The sequence below is a fragment of the Salvelinus sp. IW2-2015 genome, unplaced genomic scaffold (genome assembly GCF_002910315.2).
Source record: "Salvelinus sp. IW2-2015 unplaced genomic scaffold, ASM291031v2 Un_scaffold1123, whole genome shotgun sequence".
NCBI lineage: Eukaryota > Metazoa > Chordata > Actinopteri > Salmoniformes > Salmonidae > Salvelinus > Salvelinus sp. IW2-2015.
In genome coordinates, this window is record NW_019942738.1 from 256065 (window position 1) to 276491 (window position 20427).

General features: G+C 43.8%; 2 protein-coding genes across 6 annotated transcripts in view; one reads left to right on the forward strand and one right to left on the reverse strand.

The window, feature by feature from the left end:
- Positions 1-264: 264 nt before the first annotated feature.
- On the reverse strand, positions 265-2711 carry LOC112069795 (ribonuclease P protein subunit p20-like). 3 transcript variants are annotated; one of them, XM_024137168.2, is made up of 2 exons: positions 2611-2711; positions 265-1222 (listed from the first exon to the last, which is right to left on the reverse strand). In XM_024137168.2, the coding sequence occupies exons 1-2, from the start codon at positions 2611-2613 to the stop codon at positions 716-718; spliced, it is 510 nt and encodes a 169-aa protein (XP_023992936.1). In that variant the 5' UTR covers positions 2614-2711; the 3' UTR covers positions 265-715. The 3 variants fall into 3 exon arrangements, with proteins under 3 accessions (XP_023992936.1, XP_023992938.1, XP_023992937.1); XM_024137170.2 differs by lacking the exon at positions 2611-2711 and adding an exon at positions 2188-2277; XM_024137169.2 differs by lacking the exon at positions 2611-2711 and adding an exon at positions 1639-1747.
- gigyf1a (GRB10 interacting GYF protein 1a) overlaps positions 2269-20427 on the forward strand; it is a 30636-nt gene continuing 12477 nt past the window's right edge. For 2 of the 3 annotated variants that reach the window (XM_070438700.1, XM_070438701.1), the window contains exons 1-16: positions 2270-2438; positions 6279-6838; positions 7025-7088; positions 7668-7797; positions 12580-12675; positions 12843-12960; positions 15078-15189; positions 17107-17330; positions 17467-17678; positions 17862-17964; positions 18122-18334; positions 18513-18670; positions 18919-19078; positions 19347-19564; positions 20012-20115; positions 20302-20402. In XM_070438700.1, coding sequence (XP_070294801.1) covers positions 7054-7088; positions 7668-7797; positions 12580-12675; positions 12843-12960; positions 15078-15189; positions 17107-17330; positions 17467-17678; positions 17862-17964; positions 18122-18334; positions 18513-18670; positions 18919-19078; positions 19347-19564; positions 20012-20115; positions 20302-20402 — 1984 coding nt within the window. In that variant the 5' untranslated portion in view covers positions 2270-2438; positions 6279-6838; positions 7025-7053. Of the gene's footprint in view, positions 2439-6278; positions 6839-7024; positions 7089-7667; positions 7798-12579; positions 12676-12842; positions 12961-15077; positions 15190-17106; positions 17331-17466; positions 17679-17861; positions 17965-18121; positions 18335-18512; positions 18671-18918; positions 19079-19346; positions 19565-20011; positions 20116-20301; positions 20403-20427 lie in introns of all 3 variants that reach the window. The other variant, XM_070438702.1, reaches the window with a different exon arrangement.

Genomic DNA, 20427 nt, shown 5'->3' on the forward strand with positions numbered 1-20427 from the left:
GATTGAAAATATACAATAAATACTGTATATACATGTTCAAATACTGAAGCTAAAAAACAAAATGTGGCCAAAGTCAAATAAAAAATMTACATTTATTGACTCTTCGACAGAGCTAGATTTCAATGTATGGAATCGGTATGTAAAACACATGATTGGCATGTCTCATGCCCAGACTTAGTTTGTAAACTTAAATTTGACCAGAAATTACTGAAATATTACTTATTTCCCATGGTCAAATAATATTCAGTGTTACAAGAAACAAAAAACGTGTAACAAATACATTTRATGAAAGATTCAAATCCACATCCTTTTCAGAGATTAAACATATTCCCACATGTGGAACAGGTGTATTGTAGCTTGCATGAGTTGGTCTTAGAGTGGTCTGTCCCATTTCCTATGGGAGTTTGTTTCAGGCAGTAAGGGATTGTCTGGGAATGACGATGCCATGAAACAACACACTCTTGATACTGACAAATACACTGCTCTGACTGACATCATGCATGACAAAATATGTAACAAAAATGAGAAAGAGATTCCAATAGTTCATAGATAATTCTCCCTGCATCTYAACAACACTGTCAGTTTTAGCCACTGCAGGTGGATGGAATAGGTGTACCCCTGATATGACTAGACTCCATCAGTACGATATTACAGACACCACATCAATGGAGGTAGTTAGCCATATCCAAGCTAGGGACGATAGTTGTGTTTTGGGTCACTGTGGGTCTGGGTAGAACACTTTGATATGAATAGCAGAGTTATTCCGGGAGCGCGCCATGGGTTCCCCCGCCTCGTCAGGGTCCTCAGGCTCTATATCGTCCACCAGCTCCACTGTAGACGTGTTGGCTGCCAACTGTAGCGCCCCCTGGCTACTGGCCTGGAGCTGCAGGGCYATGTTGATGGCCCTGTTGATGGCCAGGCCCAGACCGTGGACACAGATCTCTCRGTGGCCTCCTCCCTCCAMCAGCTTCTGGCAGCGGGCCAGCTGGGCCCGGAAGTCTGTCTTCATGTTGACATACACGTCATTGCGGCGCTTGGGCAGCTTCCTGGGGAGACGCTTGCGTAGGGTGTACTCTATGGGGTCCATCATCACCGCCGTGCCGCTGCCGTCAGCTGGGGGCATGATGATGCCAGGGGGTGTCTGGGGGATGGAGGCGGAGATAAGGCTGCGTGGTTCTGCCATTACAAGTGAGTCAGAGACAGGGAAGGGTGGGATGGAGCACTGCAGTAAAGCAAAAACAACAGGAAAGGAAATGTCAATGACAAGAATGGACAACAAACACAAATTGTTATCCTTTATTTAACTAGGCAAGTCAGTTAAGAACAAAATCTTATTTACATTGACGGCCTACACAATCATCTTTCATACAGCACATATACTGCTTAGCCACACTACTGAAGGTTCAAATAATGTATATAATAGTAAAATTAAAATAAATTAACACAGCTATGCCACTGACGTCATGAAATACCACTACCGGGGGGAGGTCTATATGGATTTAAAGTTAGGTAGCTAGCTAGCTAGATTAGAATTTAATGTAATTTAGCCGCCACACTCTCTTTGCAAAAATGTGTCACTCCAAACCAATTTATTTAACATTCTGACAATATTAGAAAMTGAAAGCAATCCGACTGTACCTCCAACTACTGTTTGCAACCAAATTATTCTTATTTTTTGTCTATCGTGCTGGAGACTTTCAACCTGACTATGATTGTCCGGAAACACAGAGGTGCCCCGGAAGTAATCATTTGATAATGACAACGTTCTCCTCCAACAGGGAATTATTAAAAGTAATATTGCGCCACCTTTTGACTGCTCGAGAAATTAAAACAACGTTGCAGTCTGACCAGAGTGACTTTTCAAATCAAATGMTTCGACTGAATCGCCGCGACAGTATCTGTTACAAACGTGCAGGCGCAGCCCCCCATGTAAACAACTCGCGTGCAGTATAGCCTAGGCAGCGGATAGTGCAGCAGATCTAACGCTTACTGTCGGCTGCCTAGGCTATGCACAGTGCGGTCTTTCGTATGTGGATCGATTACAGACCCACTACAACCACTTGCYAGCACTCAAAAAATGCATTATTAGCTTCAACCAAATTGCTAAGAATTATACATGCTGTGTATGCTAAGTTATACATGCTGTGCAAACGGGGTGTATCATCTTAAAATAGTATACCGATATACCTAAACACTGGCCAACAACCACTAGTAACGCAAGTCAATGTATAGTCACGTGGTGCGAGTAGAACGGCCATCTTTCTCTGAAAACACAAACAACAAGAGTAGCGAGCCGACAAGACATCAACACGCAGTGACCGTAGGAGAGGGGGGAAATAATAAATACAATATTTTTAATCATTCACAAAATATTGAATGAATGAAGATTGTACACACAAATAACGTATTTGAAAAATAAACAACATTGCTTCAGTAAGGTAAGCTATGGTTGTTATTGTCACATATAGCTATAGTAGCTAGCTAGTTTGCTAGCAAATCACTTAATTGTGATAGGGCACACGCAAACACGAGTCGAAAGTCTAGCTAAATTATCTTGTTTAAGAAGATAGGGCTGTGAGCGAGCCGTTGTACAATGTTTTTATCGGTTACCATTGCTGTTTTATTGGMTTGTTTTGCTCAGGTTGTGGAAGGCCAAAGTAAGCAGCGAGGTAACGTTAGTTGTAYCTTGGGCGGCGGATTGGCGAAGGGGGAGCGCGATTAACACTCGGCGGGCACTCCGCCCATCTTCGTCATATCTCGTGTCATTTGAACCTTGGATGTAAACCCAAGGCCTTACACGGCTAAAGATACACATTGTAAGTGTTATTTAATCTAAATATGATTAGCTGGAGAAATCAGTGTTCATTGATAAGTTACCCAGGTAGTTAACATTTTAGCTAAAAGCGARTGTCCTGTTCATTTTCAAATGGCGTTTTTGACTCGAGCCTTGTTAGCCTTGCTACATGYCCCAACAACGCCGGTAATGTTAGCTAACTAACGTTAGTTGCTATTCGAATTCCAAACAAGCGGGATACTATAGTACTCAATCAAGTAATTTCCACAATGGTTAAACTTTAAGGACAACTATTTATACATTATCTGACATTAAAGGCAGTAGAAAACTGATATCACTTTATTTTGCTTAAAATAACACCGGAATCCTGCAAGGTAATTGTCGTTACAGAACCGACCAATCGGACACCGGTTGGCCATGTTATTTACTGTAGGCTAATATTGGACCGATTCGATTATTCTGAGCCGCGGGGCACTAGAATATGGTCRGTGACTTGAACGGGCAAACGCGGTGTGGGAGGAGCGCCCTCTTAACTCAAACAGTGAGGGGGTTCGATTAATCTCGCCGGGGTGGCCGCGTAGGCATGTTTTGCATCGGCTGAAAGCTGATTAAGTTCGATTTGGAACCTGGCTGCCTCCTGGGGGTGAGCCAGGTGCCCCTATCAAAGCCCATGTCGAAATCTGCTCAAAACGAAACCGAGGTAATTAAGSGAGTGTAGTAATTAATATGATTCTGTGTTCATGTGCAAAAGTCCACCGATGCATAACTGGGCATCTCTAGGAAGAGGAGAAGCCATAGAATTAGAATCACCTGATCAGAATGCCATAGTCTGAGGGGCGTAGCACATTCTATAAATTCTAATTCTATGCGGACAGCACTACAAGCCCATAGCCTAGGTGTCTGACTGTTGGTTGTCTGTTTTTACCGCAAAGCCTGGGGTTGGCATTCTGTTCTTTGGATATTGTTGTTGCCATTGTGTTTTCAGGTTCTGTCTCCAACTGGTGCAGTTTTTTTGTAAGAGTGTTACATCATAGTTGTATTGGTCGCTGGGGCTCAATTTCTGTGAAAATTGAACCTTTTTGACCAAGTTAATTATTATTGACGGCAAAGGTCTTGCACTGTTGATTATTAATTTGTGAGGAAAAAATGTACAAAGGAACACAGATGCATGCTCAGGGTGGAAGGCTAGAGTACASTAGCTGGGGCGTACAGTATCTGTGCATCGTTTTCCATGAGTTTGCCTACAACTCCCGCACCTGCGGAAAGTACCTAGKTATGCGTATGTTCTTCAGCCAGAGTACAGTAGCTGTCATATTATACAGAAAAATAAATTCTGAAAATTCCAAATGCTTTAAGAAGTTTAACAATCAACACTCACTAAGCATTCCAAGCTGCTTTAAAAATGTTTTAAGTAGGGATGCACGATATATCGGTGAACATATCGGAATTTTTCCAATGTTGTCCTACCTGAGTTACACAGTATTTGCGTCACTGCTTTTAGCGTCACGACATACGTGCTATGGAACGCTGTTTGGGTRTTTGCGTGTCAAAAAAGATACAGTAGCATTGTCAAAGCTGTACAAAAGGTCAGCAAACACCAGCCACGAAGTATGTGTTTACAAAACTGTGTTGGTAATAAAGCATKATTTGTTTGACCGCAACTTCTGGGGTAGCTATCTTTAGCTTGGTACCTAGCTAGCACCAATACAACCAGCCTGAAACAATGACCAGTAAAAACTGCAGTCATTTTCATTATTCTTTGCAATGATTTAGGAATCCTTGTGAGTAAGTATTAGCTAGGTTGCCACTTGTTGTTCGCCTATTGAATTTGAAATTCAGTTCTTCGTGAAAATAAATAGCTAGCCAGCTACTTAACCCTGTTGCCCAACGCTAACGTTATAAGCCGCCAGCTAGCTTCATCTGGCTAGTGAGCCTCAACCGGACCMGGTTATGTGTTGTGAAGCTAGCCACATTAAGGATTAGGCACAATAGTGGGATTTGCKGTTTGCTTTCAAAATAAAATWATGTCATTGACAGTGATGCGAATGAATACAAATTGTATAATTATGGAATACTTTTATTTTGTGGGCTCACCGCAAAGTCCACTATTGTGGCTAATCCTTATTGTGGCCAGCTTCACATAGATGGTTCCYACCACCATTATTCAAATAAGATGATGACACCTAGCTATATAGCTAGCTAACTATAGCTACTGAAACAGATGTCATTTTGCTATGTTTTTGGGGAAGAACATTGTTTGCATCCATGAGCTAGCTAGCTTTTTTATTTTTATGACCAGCACTGTAGGTGCGCGAGGCAACTTTACCAGCATCATAGCAMARGTATCGATGAATCGTTGTGACATATGAAATACGAGTGATAGTGTAATCAATGTGTAATAACTAGGTAAAAAAATGTATGAATGTGTTTAAATTATTATGTGACGTGCAGTCATTCAGGTCCTGATTGGTCAACCAGCTTATTTGACACGTCAAATAGTGTTAAATAGTATATTTTTTTGACATGCAAAGAACCAAACGGCGTTCCATAGAAATCCTGGTTGAGAATGGAACGACTGAACAAATGAACAACTAAACAGCACAGCAAGTAAGTGAAAGAAATAGGTTTTGATTATGTTTTACTGGTAATGGGGACATARGTAAATGCAGACAAAATAACTTTTTGGTCAGTGTGTAACCGTTATTTAACCAGGCAAGTAATTTAAGAWCAAATTCTTATTTACAATGACMGCCAAACCTGGGCGACGCTGGGCCAATTGTGTGCCGCCCTATGGGACTCCCAATCATGGCCGCATGTGATACAGCCTGGATTCGAACCAGGGACTGTAGTGACGCCTCTTGCACTGAGATGCAGTGCCTTAGACTGCTGCGTCCATGTGTGTGTGTTAACTATTTAACTTTACTAGAATGCTTAAAAGGCTGCAAAAATGTTTAATATCGGTTATCGGTATCAGGTTTTTTTGGCAAGGAAAATATCGGATATCGGACAAAAATGTAATTTGTGCATCACMAGTTTTAAGGCAAAACAGAATCCAATTACAAGGCTGTCTGCCAAACAGTGACTGGGTGTGTGTTTCTTACTCTTCTGTCTCTGTGTGTGGGTTAATTTATTTTCCAATCAAATTGTATTTGTCACATGCGCCGATTACAACAGGTGTAGTAGACCTTACAGTGAAATGCTTACTTACAGCCCTTAACCAACAATGCAGTTTCAAGAAAATACCCCCAAAAAAGTAAGAGATAAGAATAACAAATMATTAAAGAGCATCAGTAAATAACAATAGCGGGGCTAGAAACGGGGTACCGGTACAGAGTCAATGTGAGGGGGCATCGGCYTCCAGGTAATTGAGGTAATATGTACATGTAGGTAGAGTTATTAAAGTGACTATGCATAGATAATAAGAGTAACAGCACTTGCTATTATTCACTTKTTTTTCTTGTTTCACTTTTTTCTTCTTTTGCAGCAGTTTGAAGGGAGGTGGTCAGGAATCAAAGGTGTCCTCACCTGGAGAGTCTCGGTCAAGCCACGTTTCAGTTGGAGAGAGAACGACAGAAGGAGAGAGAAGAGAGGGAGAGGAGGAGGGAGAGAGTCACGTCTGTTCCTGGCAGCTGTTCCAGCAGCCTGTTTTCTTCTCTGCGTTTAGATTTAAATCGAGAAGGATCTTTATTTTTTTAAGTGTGATATTACTGCTGTTGTCGTCCAATCATTATTGTTACTATCGACAGTGTTTTATTTAGTTTTTTTCGTCGTTATTGACTTGACAGTTTATTCTAATTTCTTTGTTCTTGTTTTTTATTTGTACTACTTTTTTCGGCTGTGAGCAGAGGCTTCTTCCAAACTGTTCTCTTACCCGAACCAGAACTCTATCCCCTATACACACTTGAAACAGGCAGCTATTCTCTATCTCTGTGTGTTTTGGGGAGCTCTGTGATCACAGCTAAATAAGCACCACTCAGCCTTCTCACCTAAGCCTAACTAAGCCAGTCCTAGCCTGATCCAGCCTGGTCCGCTCTTCTGGACAGGGTAAGAGCAAAGTGCGTGTGTGTGGTGGGGTGGGGGGGGATCTGGAAAATGCTACGCCTAGTTGGTGTGGTTATACTGCCTGTATGCGTGTGTGCACACGTGTTTGTCAGTGCGACCAAGCATGCATGCTSTGTGTTAGTTGGTGTGTCACTGACAGGTGCATCATTTTCTTGCACTTTTCTCCAGATACTCAGCTCTGTAAAGACGTAAGGAATATGACTGCTGAGACACTTAACTTCGGCCCCGAATGGTAACTCATTCTACTTCTCTTCCTCTCTCACCGCTCTTGCTACTCCGTCCTTACCACTGTTGATCCGGACTCCTTCCCTTACCCTCCTCGTCCTCTTCTCCTTCTATTCTGTCCATTTCCTCTCCTGGGTGCTGAGCCCTCAGTAAATGTTTGTGTAGAGATTAATGTGAGGCGTAGGCCTTGGATTGGTAGGCGGCCAGTGGCTGGTCACCTCTAATAGACTGCTGGCTGCTGTGCCGTGTMCATCTTGGTGCTTCGCCAACCACCAGATCACTCCTCCCACCTCCGTAACGTTTGCATGCAGCGGCGCACACACACATTCGATGCCTTTTTCCACTTTCCTTCCCTTTTCTTCAAATAGTACTGGCTGGATATGGTGTGGTGGCTTTGTATGCCGAAAGTTTGTAAAATAGAGCTGTTGTTTGTGACAGCAGGTCTTAGAATCTAGCCTGATTTAAGACGTTCTTCAATTAAATGCTCAGATTGTAAATGAGGTTACTAATAAACGTTTGTGGTGTCTGCCAAGAAGTGAGTTGTGACGTAATCTGAGTGTGAATGTGTGTTGACTGTCCCCCCCAGGCTCCGTGCACTATCCAGTGGGGGGAGTGTGACGTCCCCCCCTCCTTCCCCCGCCATGCCAAAGTACAAGCTGGCCGAGTATCGCTACGGCCGAGAGGAGATGTTAGCACTTTATATCAAAGAGAACAAGGTGAGCAGGAGGAAGCCACACGGTGCTCAGTCTTATGAAATGGGTGGTTACAAAGGTCAAGATGAAGTCTGTTGCTACTGTGGCTACTGCTACTGTGGCTGCTGCGGCTACTGCTGCGGCTACTGCTGCGGCTACTGCTGCGGCTACTGCTGCGGCTACTGCTGCGGCTACTGCTGCTGCGGCTGCTGTTGCGGCTACTGTTGCTGCGGCTGCTGCTGCGGCTACTGCTGCGGCTATTGTGGCTGCTTAGAGATGAAATGGTATGAAAAGAAATGGCATCATGTCCTTTGCAATTTATTAGGAAAGGGCTGCAGTGAGGGCATGAGCATTTTTTGATGTGGGTGCATAAGCAGCCTGCCTTTTAAATGCTTCGTCGAGTGTCTGTGTCACAACTGTAGATGAGGAGTGACCAGTAGCATCACTGGGTTTGCCTGCTGCACTCTGTAAACAAGGGAATAGCAAATGTATTATTATTATTGGTGTTACATTATAATTTATTATTATTATTATTCACTGTCACACACACACACACACACAGTCTATCTTCTGGGTTGCATTTGAGTATATGCAATGATGTGCACAATTTACATAAATACAAATGAGTATATAGGTGTATAGTGTTTCTCCTGTTGGAACACCTTTACAACCAAGTCCACGTCTTGACGGATTTTAAATGAACAAAATGTGTTGGTTGGGTGACTAATCTACATAACGTGTTATCGTGTMCAATGGGCGAATAGAGTCAGCAGACACACGACCCATACAGCAGCAGAACAACTTGTAGTGTTTTTACAAGAGTAGGTAACACTGAAAGCTTCAGTTTACATTATTGACAAGCTATAAGCAAGTTAGACTGACAAACCACATCATGCATTGAGCTAAAAGTTAACTTATCTTGCATTTGCTATAAAGTAGTGGGTGGTGGTTGCCCCCTTTCGCAGCGATTTTGTTGTTGTTGCATGTTCTGCAGACAGGGTGAGCATCTTCGATTTAAGTTTCCCTCAGCACTCTTGTAAAACCCAAAATACGACCACACTTTAGATTTGGTCCTCTTAGAAGGCTGAAAAATCTCCCGAGCGCCGTCACTGCCTTCCACCATGCTTTCACACAAAACAAAACCCACGTTGCATGCTGCGCCTGCGTCAGACTGTCGCTAACTTTGGTTGATGCTGGACAGTTTACACTGTGAATTTTTCAAACTGTGGTAATCAAACATGGTTTTAATGATAATTAAAATTTGAAACGGTAATACCATGGTTTATCGTCATCAACTACTGTTGCTACTACTACTATTGCTACTGTTGCTACTTCTACTGTTGCTACTACTACTACTCTTGTTGCTGCTGCTGCTACTACTGTTGCTACTACTACTACTCTTGTTGCTGCTGCTGCTACTACTGTTGCTACTACTACTACTCTTGTTGCTGCTGCTGCTGCTACTACTGTTGCTACTACTACTACTCTTGCTGCTATTGCTACTACTACTGTTGCTACTACTACTGTTGCTACTACTACTGTTGCTACTACTACTGTTGCTACTACTACTATTGCTACTGTTGCTGCTACTACTACTACTGTTGCTACTACTACTGTTGTTGCTACTACTACTAGTACTGTTGCTACTGTTGCGACTACTCTGTTGCTACTGTTGCGACTACTACTGTTGCAGCTACTACTACTACTACTACTACTACTGTTGCTACTACTACTACTCTTGTTGCTGCTGCTGTTGCTGCTGCTTTTGTTGCTACTGCAGCTGTTGCTTCTATTGCTACTACTATTGCAACTGCTACTTTTCTACTATTACTACTGCTGCTGTTGCTGCTACTACTTTTCTACTACTGATTGACTGCTGTTGCTGCTACTAACTTTTCTACTATTACTGCTACTACTGGTGCTGTTGCTGCTACTCTTTCTCTACTACAAGCTGCTGTTGCTGCTACTACTTTTCTACTTACTTCTGCTGCTGTTGCTGCTACTACTTTTCTACTACTGCTGTCGTTTGTCTGCTACTACTTTTCTACTACTACTACTACTACTACTGCTAGCTGCTGTTGCTGCTACTACTTTTCTACTCTACTACTAGGCTGTTGCTGCTACTACTTTTCTACTACTGCTGTGTTGCTGCTACTACTTTTCTACTACTAGCTGCTGCTGCTGCTACTACTTTTCTACTACTACTCGCTGCTGCTGCTGCTACTACTTTTCTTACTACTACTACTGTTGCTGCTGCTGCTACTACTTTTCTACTACTACTCTGCTGCTGTTGCTGCTACCTACTTTTCTACTACTACTACTTGCTGCTGTTGCTGCTACTACTTTTCTACTACTACTACTGCTGCTGTTGCTGCTACTACTTTTCTACTACTACTACTGCTGCTGTTGCTGCTACTACTTTTCTACTACTACTACTGCTGCTGTTGCTGCTACTACTTTTCTACACTACTACTAACTGCTGCTGTTGCTGCTATACTTTTCTACTACTACTAGCTGCTGCTGTTGCTGCTACTATTTTCTACTTACTACTACTGCTGCTGTTGCCTGCTATACTTTATCTACTACTGACTACTACTGCTGCTGTTGCTGCTACTACTTTTCTACTACTCTGCTGTGCTGCTTACTTTCTACTACTACTACTGCTGCTGCTGTGCTGCTACTATTTCTACACTACTGCTACTACTGCTGCTGTTTTGCTGCTACTACTTTTCTACTACTACTACTACTGCTGCTGTTGCTGCTACTTACTTTTTACTACTACTACTACTGCTGCTGTTGCTGCTACTACTTTTCTACTACACTACTACTGCTGCTGTTTGCTGCTACTACTTTTCTACTACTACTACTGCTGCTGTTGCTGCTACTACTTTTCTACTACTACTACTGCTGTGTTGCTGCTACTACTTTTCTACTTACTACTACTGCTGCTGTTGCTGCACTACTTTTCTACTACACTACTATGCCTGCTGGTTGCTGCTACTACTTTTCTACTACTACTGACTACTGCTGCTTGTTGCTGCTACTACTTTACTACTACTACTACTACTGCTGCTGTTGCTGCTACTACTTTTTCTACTACTACTACTACTGCTGCTGTTGCTGCTACTACTTTTCTACTACTAACTACTGCTGCTGTTGTGCTACTACTTTTCTACTACTACTACTGCTGCTGTTGCTGCTTACTACTTTCTACACTACTTACTACTAGCTGCTGTTGCTTGCGCTACTACTTTTCTACTCTACTACTACTGCTGCTGTTGCTGCTACTATTTTTCTACTACTACTGCTGCTGTGCTGCTACTCTACTTTTCTACTACTACTGCTTGGTGTTGCTGACTACTACTTTTCTACTCTACTGTTTGCTGCTACACTACTTTTCTACTACTCTTCCTGTTGCTTCTGCTACTCCTGTAGTTGGGTGGCTGCGCTGCTACTATAGCTACTCCTATTATTATTATTAGGGTGTCAGTTAGCTTAGCAGTTAGAGCATTGTACCAGAAACCGAAAGGTAGCTGGTTCGAATATTGCTTCTACTGCTTTTACTACTAGTTGTACTACTACTGCTGTTGCTGCTGCTGCTACTACTACTTTTTTACTACTGTTGCTACTACACCTCACCACACAGCGCCTCTTCCCCTATTTGACCTAGATAGTTTGTATGCATTGATATGTAGGCTGCGTGTGTCTTWAWTTTTTTTTTATGTAGTTCTGTCCTTGAGCTGTTCTTGTCTATTAATGTTCTGTTTTGTGTGGACCCCAGGAAGAGTAGCTGCTGCTTTTGCAACAGCTAATGGGAATCCTAATGAAATACCAAAATACTACTACTGCTGCTGCTACTTTTTTGCTGTTGCAACTACTACTATTAGCTTAGCGCTTAGAGCGTTGGACAAGTAACCGAAAGGTAGCCGGTTCAAATAGTTGCTTCTACTACTGCTGCTGTTACTACAGCTACTACTGCTGCTTCTGTTGCGGTATTGCTACTACTGCTGCTTCTGTTGTGGTATTGCTACTACTGGTGCTATTGCTAATGCAGCTACTACTGCTGCTGCTGTTGCTACTACTGATACTACTGCTGTTGCTGCGGTTTCTACTACTGCTATTAGGGTGTCAGGTAACTTAGCAGTTAGAGCATTGAGTCAGTAATCAAACGGTAGCTGGTTCAAATACTTGAGCCAACAAGGTGAACATTTTGTCGATGTGCCCTTGAGAAAGGCACTTAATCCAAATTAACACCAGGGCGTTGTACTACTATGGCTGGCCCTGTAAAACAACACATTTCACTGCACCTATCTGGTGTATCTTCTACTACTACTTCTACTGCTGCTACTACTACTTCTACTGCTGCTACTATTGCTACTACTTCTGCTACTACTACTTCTACTGCTGCTACTACTACTTCTACTGCTGCTACTACTACTTCTGCTTCTACTATTGCTACTACTTCTGCTACTGCTGCTACTACTTCTACTACTACTTCTGCAACTACTACTTCTACTGTTGCTACTATTGCTACTACTTCTGCTACTACTACTTCTACTGCTGCTACTATTGCTGCTACTGCTATTATTACTACTGCTGCTACTTCTACTTATGCATTTAAGTCCAGGAGTACGCATAACTTGGGCCCTGCAACCTGCCGTAATTGTGAAATATGACATGTAATGGTGGTATGACTGATTCATGTGAGGTTATGCTACATTTCTAAAGTGTTTTGTGTTGTAGACTTCCCCATATTAAGTCGTTTGTTTACATTCTGTTGCTTTTGTGTTCTCTTGTTGTGTCCAGGCCCCGGAGGACATGCAGGATAAGGAGTTTGCTTCTATTCTGCAAGATGAGCCCATGCAGCCGCTGGCACTGGAGCCTCTCACTGAGGAGGAGCAGGTTGGACACACACACACACACACACACACACACACACACCTGTCTCAAACTGCTGGTCATACAAGCTGCTAAACACACAAATCTATTTTATCTCCGTCTGAGAGACACATACTTGATCTGACATTCAACTGACATTCTGCTGACATTCTTTCATTCTCTCCTACCAGAGGAACTTCTCAATGTCTGTGAACAGTGTGGCTGTGCTGAGGCTCATGGGTAAAGGAGGGGGAGTTGCCCCAGCGGGCGTGGCACGGGGCAGAGGCACCACGCGAGGAGGAGGCCGAGGTGAGAGACAATATCAATAATTGCTCGCTAGACACTGATCGAAGAGCAGTTCTGAGATTTGACACTAATGATTAAGGTTAGGATTTATCAATCAAATGTAATTATAAAACCCCTTTTTACATCAGCAGATGTCACAATGTGCTTATACAGAAACCCAGCCTAAAACCCCAAACYGCAAGCAATGCAGATGTAGAAGTACAGGAGGGTAAGCTGATCCTAGATCTGTGCCTAAGGGCAACTTTTACCCAGAACACATGATCACAGGAGCAGTGAGCTCAAGCTATAACAATTTCAGTCTAGGGAAAGGAAAAGCCAGACTTTTGCTTGTGTGACCTCATCTGATATCTGTGATTCCTCTTGGCCCTGTCCAAATAGTCAATTTGTCAGGACACACCTGTCTTAGACTGCCTTGCTTATGTAACCTTGTTAAACGCACAGTACTTACAGTGCATTCGGAAAGTGTTCAGAGTCCTTGAATTTCCCCTTTTTTTTGTTACATTACAGCCTTATTCTAAAATGGATTAATTAAAAATTAAAATCCTCATCAATCTACACACACTACCTCATAATGACAAAGCAAAAACAGGTTTTTAGAATTTCGGGAAAATGTATTAAGAATTAACAACATTTACAAGTATTCAGACCCTTTAACACAGGTGGATCCTGTTTCCATTGATCATCCTTGAGATGTTTCTACAACTTGATTGAAGGCCACCTGTGGTAAATTCAATTGATAGGACATGACTTGGAAAGGCACAAACCTGTCTATGTAAGGTCCCAAAGTTGACCGTGCATGTCAGAGCAAAAACCAAGCCAAGACGTCAAAGGAATTGTCCGTAGAGCTCTGAGACAGGATTGTGTCGGCAGAGATCTGGGGAAYGTTAGCAAAAATGTCTGCAGAATTGAAGGTCCCCAGGAACACCGTGGCCTCCATCGTTCTTAAATGGAAGAAGTTTGGAACCACCAAGACTCTTCCTAGAGCTGGCCGCCCAGCCAACCTGAGCAATCTGGGGAGAAGGGCCTTGGTCAGGGAGGTGACCAAGAACCTGATGGTCACTCTGACAGAGCTCTGGAGTCCCCGTGTGGAGATGGGAGAACCTTCCAGAAGGACAAACATCTCTGCAGCACGCCACCAATCAGGCCTTTATGGTAGAGTGGCAAGACGGAAGCCACGCCTCAGTAAAATGCACATGACAGCCTGCTTGGAGTTTGCCAAAAGGCACCTAAAGGACTCTGACCATGAGAAACGAGATTCTCTGGTCTGATGAAACCAAGATTGAACTCTTTGGCCTGAATGCCATGCGTCACGTCTGGAGGAAACCTGGCACCATCCCTACGGTGAAGCATGGTGGTGGCAGCATCATGCTGTGGGGATATTTTTCAGCAACAGGGAGTGGGAGACTAATCAGGATCGAGGGAAAGATGCTAAAGATGATAACCTGCTCAGGACCTGAGACTGGGGCGAAGGTTCACCTTCCAACAGGACAATGACCCTAAGCACACAGCCAAGACAAAGCCGGAGTGGCTTCGGAACAAAGCTCTGAATGTTTTTGTGGGCCAGCCATTGCCTGGTCTTTAACTCGATCAAACATCTCTGGAGAGACCTGAAAATAGCTGTGCACACATCCAACCTGACAGAGCTTGAGAGGATTTGCAGAGAAGAATGGAAGAAACTCCCCAAATACAYGTGTGCTAAGCTTGTTGCGTCATACCCAAGAAGACTCAAGGCTTTGATCGCTGCCAAAGGTGCTTCAACAAACCACTGAGGAAAGGGTCTGAATACTTACGCAAATGTGATATTTCAGTTTTTTTTATTTTAAATACATTTGCCTGTTTTTGCTTTGTCAATATAGGGTATTGTGTGTAGATTGATGAAGCAAAAAAAACTATTTTATCAGTTTTAAAATAAAGCTGTAACGTAACAAAATGTTGAGAAAGTCAAGGGGTTTGAATACTTCCTGAATGCACTTTATGTACTTTACCTTGTTAAACGCACAGTACTTATGTACTTACACAGCATTGTTTGCATATGAATCTTGTGTGTCCAGTCTGGTGCAGTGGAGGAAGTTACATTTGGAATGTTTGTGTGATTTTCATGGTGTGTGTTCTTTTTCCAGGGCGAGGTCGAGGCGAGAGTGGAGGATTCTACCAAAGAAGTATTGAGGAGGGAGAGGTAGGCTTCGGCCGTGGAGCCAGAGAGATCCACCGCAGCCAGAGCTGGGACGATAGGTAAAAAACACTTATTATTGCTTTTAAGTCTGAATTAGTTAGGCTTGAGGATGTGAACATAGATATTTGTAATTAACCTGTCTAGGACTGCTCGCCAACAGCCAATAAAATTGCAGGGCGCCAAATACAAAACAACAGAAATCTCATAAATCAAATTTATCAAACGTACAAGTATTAGGCACCATTTAAAAAAAAATAATAATAATACTTGTTAATCCAGCCACAGTGCCTGATTTCAAAAATGCTTTACAGCGAAAGCTCCACAAACGATTAGTTTCAGTCACCACCAAGTCACAGATAAACCCAGCCATTTTTCCCGCCAAAGAGAGGAGTCACAAAAAGCACAAATAGAGATAAAATGAATCACTAACCTTTGATGATCTTCATCAGATGACACTCATAGGACTTCATGTTACACAATACATGTATGTTTTGTTCGGTAAAGTTCATATTTATATCCAAAAATCTTATTTTACATTGGCGTGTTAGATTCAGTAGTTCCAAAACATGCAGTGATACTGCAGAGAGCCACATGAATTCACAGAAATACTCATAATAAATGTTGATGAAAATACAGCTATTATACATGACACTTCAGATACACTTCTCCTTAATGCAACCGCTGTGTCAGATTTCAAAGAAACTTTACGGAAAAAGCATAATCTGAGAACGGCGCTCAGAGCCCAAACCAGCCAGAGAAATATACGCCATGTTGGTTAGTCAACATTATTCATATTATTCATATATAAATATTCACTTACCTTTGATGATCTTCATCAGAATGCGCTCCCAGGAATCGTAGTTCCACAATAAATGCTTGTTTTGTTCGATAATGTCCATCATTTATTTCCATTTATGTCCAATAGCTTCTTTTGTTAGGGCGTTTGGTAAACAATCCAAAAGCGCGATCTGGTCGATTCGGACGAAACGTTCAAAAAGTTGTATTACAGGTCGAAGAAACTTGTCAAACTAAGTATAGAATCAATCTTTAGGATGTTTTAATCATAAAAGTTCAATACTGTTCCAACCGGAGAATTCCATTGTCTGTAGAATTGCCCTGGAACGAGAGCAACCTCAAGTGAAAGCGCATGACTGAGAACGAGGCTGTAGGCAGACCCCTTAGTAAAACAGCTCCCATCCGGCCCCCCTTCACATGAGCAGCCTGAAACCACGTTCTAAAGATGGTTGACATCTAGTGGAAGCCTTAGGAAGTGAAAAAATAACCCATAACCCACTGTGTATTCGATAGGGGTGAGTTCAAAAATTACGAACCTCAGATTTCCCACTTCCTTTTTGGATTTTTTCTCAGGTTCTTGCCTGCAATATGAGTTCTGTTATACTCACAGACATCATTCAAACAGTTTTAGAAACTTCAGAGTTTTTTTTATCCAATACTAATAATAATATGCATATATTAGCATCTGGGACTGAGTAGGAGAAAGTTCAATCTGGGCATGCTATTCATCCAAAAGTGAAAATGCTGCCCCCTATCCCAAACAAGTTAAACACTGTAGACTAGTGGTTTCCAACCTGTGGTCCGCGAACCATCTGTGAGGGTACCTCGGGTGGTCCAAAAAAAGAATATGTTTTAAACAATGAAATAACAGTTGGGAGTATTAATGGTATTATAAGGAATTTTACTTTTCACAATGCAAATAGTTTAATAATAATAGGCCTTTAATTTATTACATTCACTGCTAAAATGGACTCAATTTGACCATCAAGATATTTAATAATAAATACAAAATATCTAGAACTTGGTCAATGGTGGTCCTCGAGCTTTTGATGGTGATTTGGTGGTACCCGGAATGGAAAAGTAACCACTTCTGTAGAGGCAAGTGAGTCGAGCCAGTCATCATTCCTGACCTCTCTTTCCTCCCTTGTCTCCCTCCCTTGTCTCCCTCCCTCTTTCCCCAGGGGCGAGAGGCGTTTTGAGAAGCCTGTGCGTGCCAGGGAGGGGGTACGTGTTGGCTTCGAGGAGGCGACCGGTGTCCCTGTGCCTGGGGTACCGAGGAAGGACTACACACGGTCGGACAGTGAGAACTGGCGTAGCCTCCGAGAGGAGCAGGAGGAGGAGGAGGAGGAGGAGGGGGCCGACCCTGGGGGCAGCTGGAGACTGGCCGGAGCACGGAGATTAGATGGTAGGAAGTTCTATGCAAACACATTATTTTTCATGTCAGTTTAGCTGTAAGAGAAAATGTTGATGTTGCTGATTGTATCGCTCATGGAATCCCCCCCCCCTCTCTCTCTGTCTATTTCTCTCCCTCTTTCTCTCAGATGGAGGTCCAAAGTCAGCAGGCTGGCGGGAGCACGACGGTCAGGTTGAGGGGCGTCGCAGGAAGTTTGAGTTTGACTTCGGCGGGGGTCGCAGGCGGGCCGGCAGCGAGGGGTTAGAGGACGACAGAGACGGACTGCCTGAGTGGTGCACTGATGAAGAAGGAGAGATGGGCACCTTCGACGCTTCCGGAGCCTTCCTACCCATATCCAAGGTAGTGTGTGTTAAGTGCATGCGTGCAAGGTTGTTGTCTACAAATATGCCCATCTTTCTGTTTCTCCGTCATCTAGTTATTCTCTGAATTCAGTTGGTCGTTGACACCTAATGATTGTTTAGAAAATCGTAACTCTCACTCTCTCCGTGTCTCTGTCTTCTCTCTCTCTTTCCCCGTCGGAAGGGAGGAAAGGAGGATGAATTTGACTTCCAGGGAATAGAAGAGGAGGAAGAAGGGGGGGAGAGTCTTTCTGACATGAAGAGGATCATGAATGGAGGACAGAGAGGTGAGGGGAACTGCACTCTTTCTTACCTTAATTAACTCAATCGCGTCATGGTATCAAGGTTTACGATTGTTTTTACATATTAATGTCTATTCTTTCTGAAAAGAATTTAAAAAAAACCCAACATATTATATTTACTGGACTTTTTCTCTCTCTCCAGTCGATGTAAAGGAATCCGCTGGTACCAGTCCCTCTTCCTCCTCCTCCTCCTCCTCTCCCCCCGGCCCCCTCTCTGCCCCTCCAGCTCTGGCTCTCAACCCCCCCATGCCCCAGCTGTCCCTCACCGTGGCTGAGCTGGAGGCCTCTCAAATGGCCAACAGCCACCCTGTCTCTGTTCCTGTCCCTGTCAAGGCCAGCAAGATGCCAAGTGAAGGTACTACATACACACTGTGATAGAGAGACAGTCATAAGACTATCTCTAATGAAATGTAATTTAAGTAACATGTACATTTATTTTAGCAGTACATGAAAAAACCAAAACCATACAGATGCATATATAAGCCGTGAGCACATCAAGTGCTCTTCACCGACATGCTCTGATTTTGTTGCAGTTCTCGAGGGCTCTCCAGCAGGGTCCTCCACCACCCAACAGAGCCCCAGCACCACCTCCAGTCTGCCTTCACCCCCTCCCTCCTCTGCTGCTAACCATCTCTCCCTGCCACCGGGGGGTGACACCGAGGACGACGAGGGCATGAAGCACCTGCAACAGGTACGAACAGTACTGGGGCTGGTTTCCTGGACACATTTTAAGCCTAGCTCTGGACTAAAATGCTAATTGAGAATCTCRTCTTTTGTTTGGTGTAAGACAATTGATGGTCTGAAACACTCTAGTCTCAGTACGTAGTAATATTTCTGGTTAAGGTGCTAGTCGTTTTGGAAGAACCCTTGGTAAGAGCACAGCCTAGATAAGTGTTMCCGATGTTTAATGAACCATCCTGTGTCTTCCTCTGTGTGCAGGAGGCAGAGAAGATGGTGGCGTCCCTGCAGGACACGTCTCTGGAGGAGGAGAGTTTCACTCAGACGCTGCAGGAGAGCAGAAACACAGCCTCCGCCCTGCCCCTCTCCCACGACGCTGCCATGAAGTGGTTCTACAAGGACCCCCAGGCAGAGATCCAGGGTACACACACACACAGAGATGCATAGGTCTACATGTGGGCAGACACACAATCACATGGCCACGTACAAAACCACACACACAGGAAATGGCACATACCTAGGCAACAAGATGCAACCTCTCAACTCTGCTACCTCTTCTCAGCCTCTTTCTCCTCACATCATCCTCTGTCTCGCCCTCTTTTTTTTCTCCTTTATCTTCTTTCGTTCACTTTCTTTTTTTGTTACGTCTCCCCCCACTCCCCCGGCTCTCCCACCACCTCTCCCCCCAGGTCCATTCACCACCCTGGAGATGTGCGAGTGGTTCCAGGCAGGCTACTTCTCCATGTCTCTGCTGGTGAAGAGGGGCTGTGACGAGGGCTTCCAGCCGCTGGGTGACGTCATCAAGATGTGGGGACGCGTGCCTTTCGCCCCCGGGCCCTCCCCYCCGCCCCTGCTGGTGAGACCTCCACCGCCACGCCCTCAGCCTCTACCGCCCCGGGGGTCTGCTGTGAGTGAAAGAGCTGTACATAGGGGGGTGTGGAGGGGGGGGGGGTGTATGTGGCGTTTGCTGGAGGGGAAACACAATGTTGTTGTGGTTTATGGAGTGTGGAATGTAGAGTAGTGATGGTTTACTGCCTTGAATGAGTTGCGTGTTTATTTTTAGAGTAGTGCTGTTATAGTAATAATCTAAGCCCTTCAGCAGACGCTTTTCTCCAAAGCGACTTAGTCATGCGTTCTCAATGCTCTAGTGCCCTCAAACGCAACTGTGGAACCTGGAAGCCAGTTCTTGTGCGTGTGTGTGTGTAGAATTGTAGGGTTTGCTCTAGTTTTGTTGTATGAGATTTACTGTTGCGTACGCTGGTGTGTTTTTCAATTCCAATCTGTGTATGCAGCTCCTACGTGTGTGTGATTGCCCCTGTGTTTATCCTGTGTGTTCCTTACCTTCTCCTCTCAGGGTAGCATGGATCAGGACCGTCTGAAGAAGCAGCAGGAGCAGGCAGCAGCAGTTCTCTATCAACAGCTCCAGCAGCAGCAGCAGCTATTCCAGCTCATCAGCAGGTGTGAATTACACATGAAGTTTGTGTGGAAGATGGAATTTGAAACTAAGAAACAACAACAAAAAAAGTGAAAATGATTGCGTGAGAGCTGGGTTGATCTATGCGCACAGGAATGTCTCCTCCATCTTTTCTCTTTATTTTTCTAGAAGTTTCCATGTCTTTTAAGTCTCTTGCTTTTCTGTCCTAGGTGCGGAGAGCAGGGTATTTTGCCTTCGGTGAACAGGTCGATGTCAGTGCCAGATACAGGGTCCATGTGGGACATGCATACCTCAGCTTCACAGCAATCAGGTACACACACACACCCGTATATATT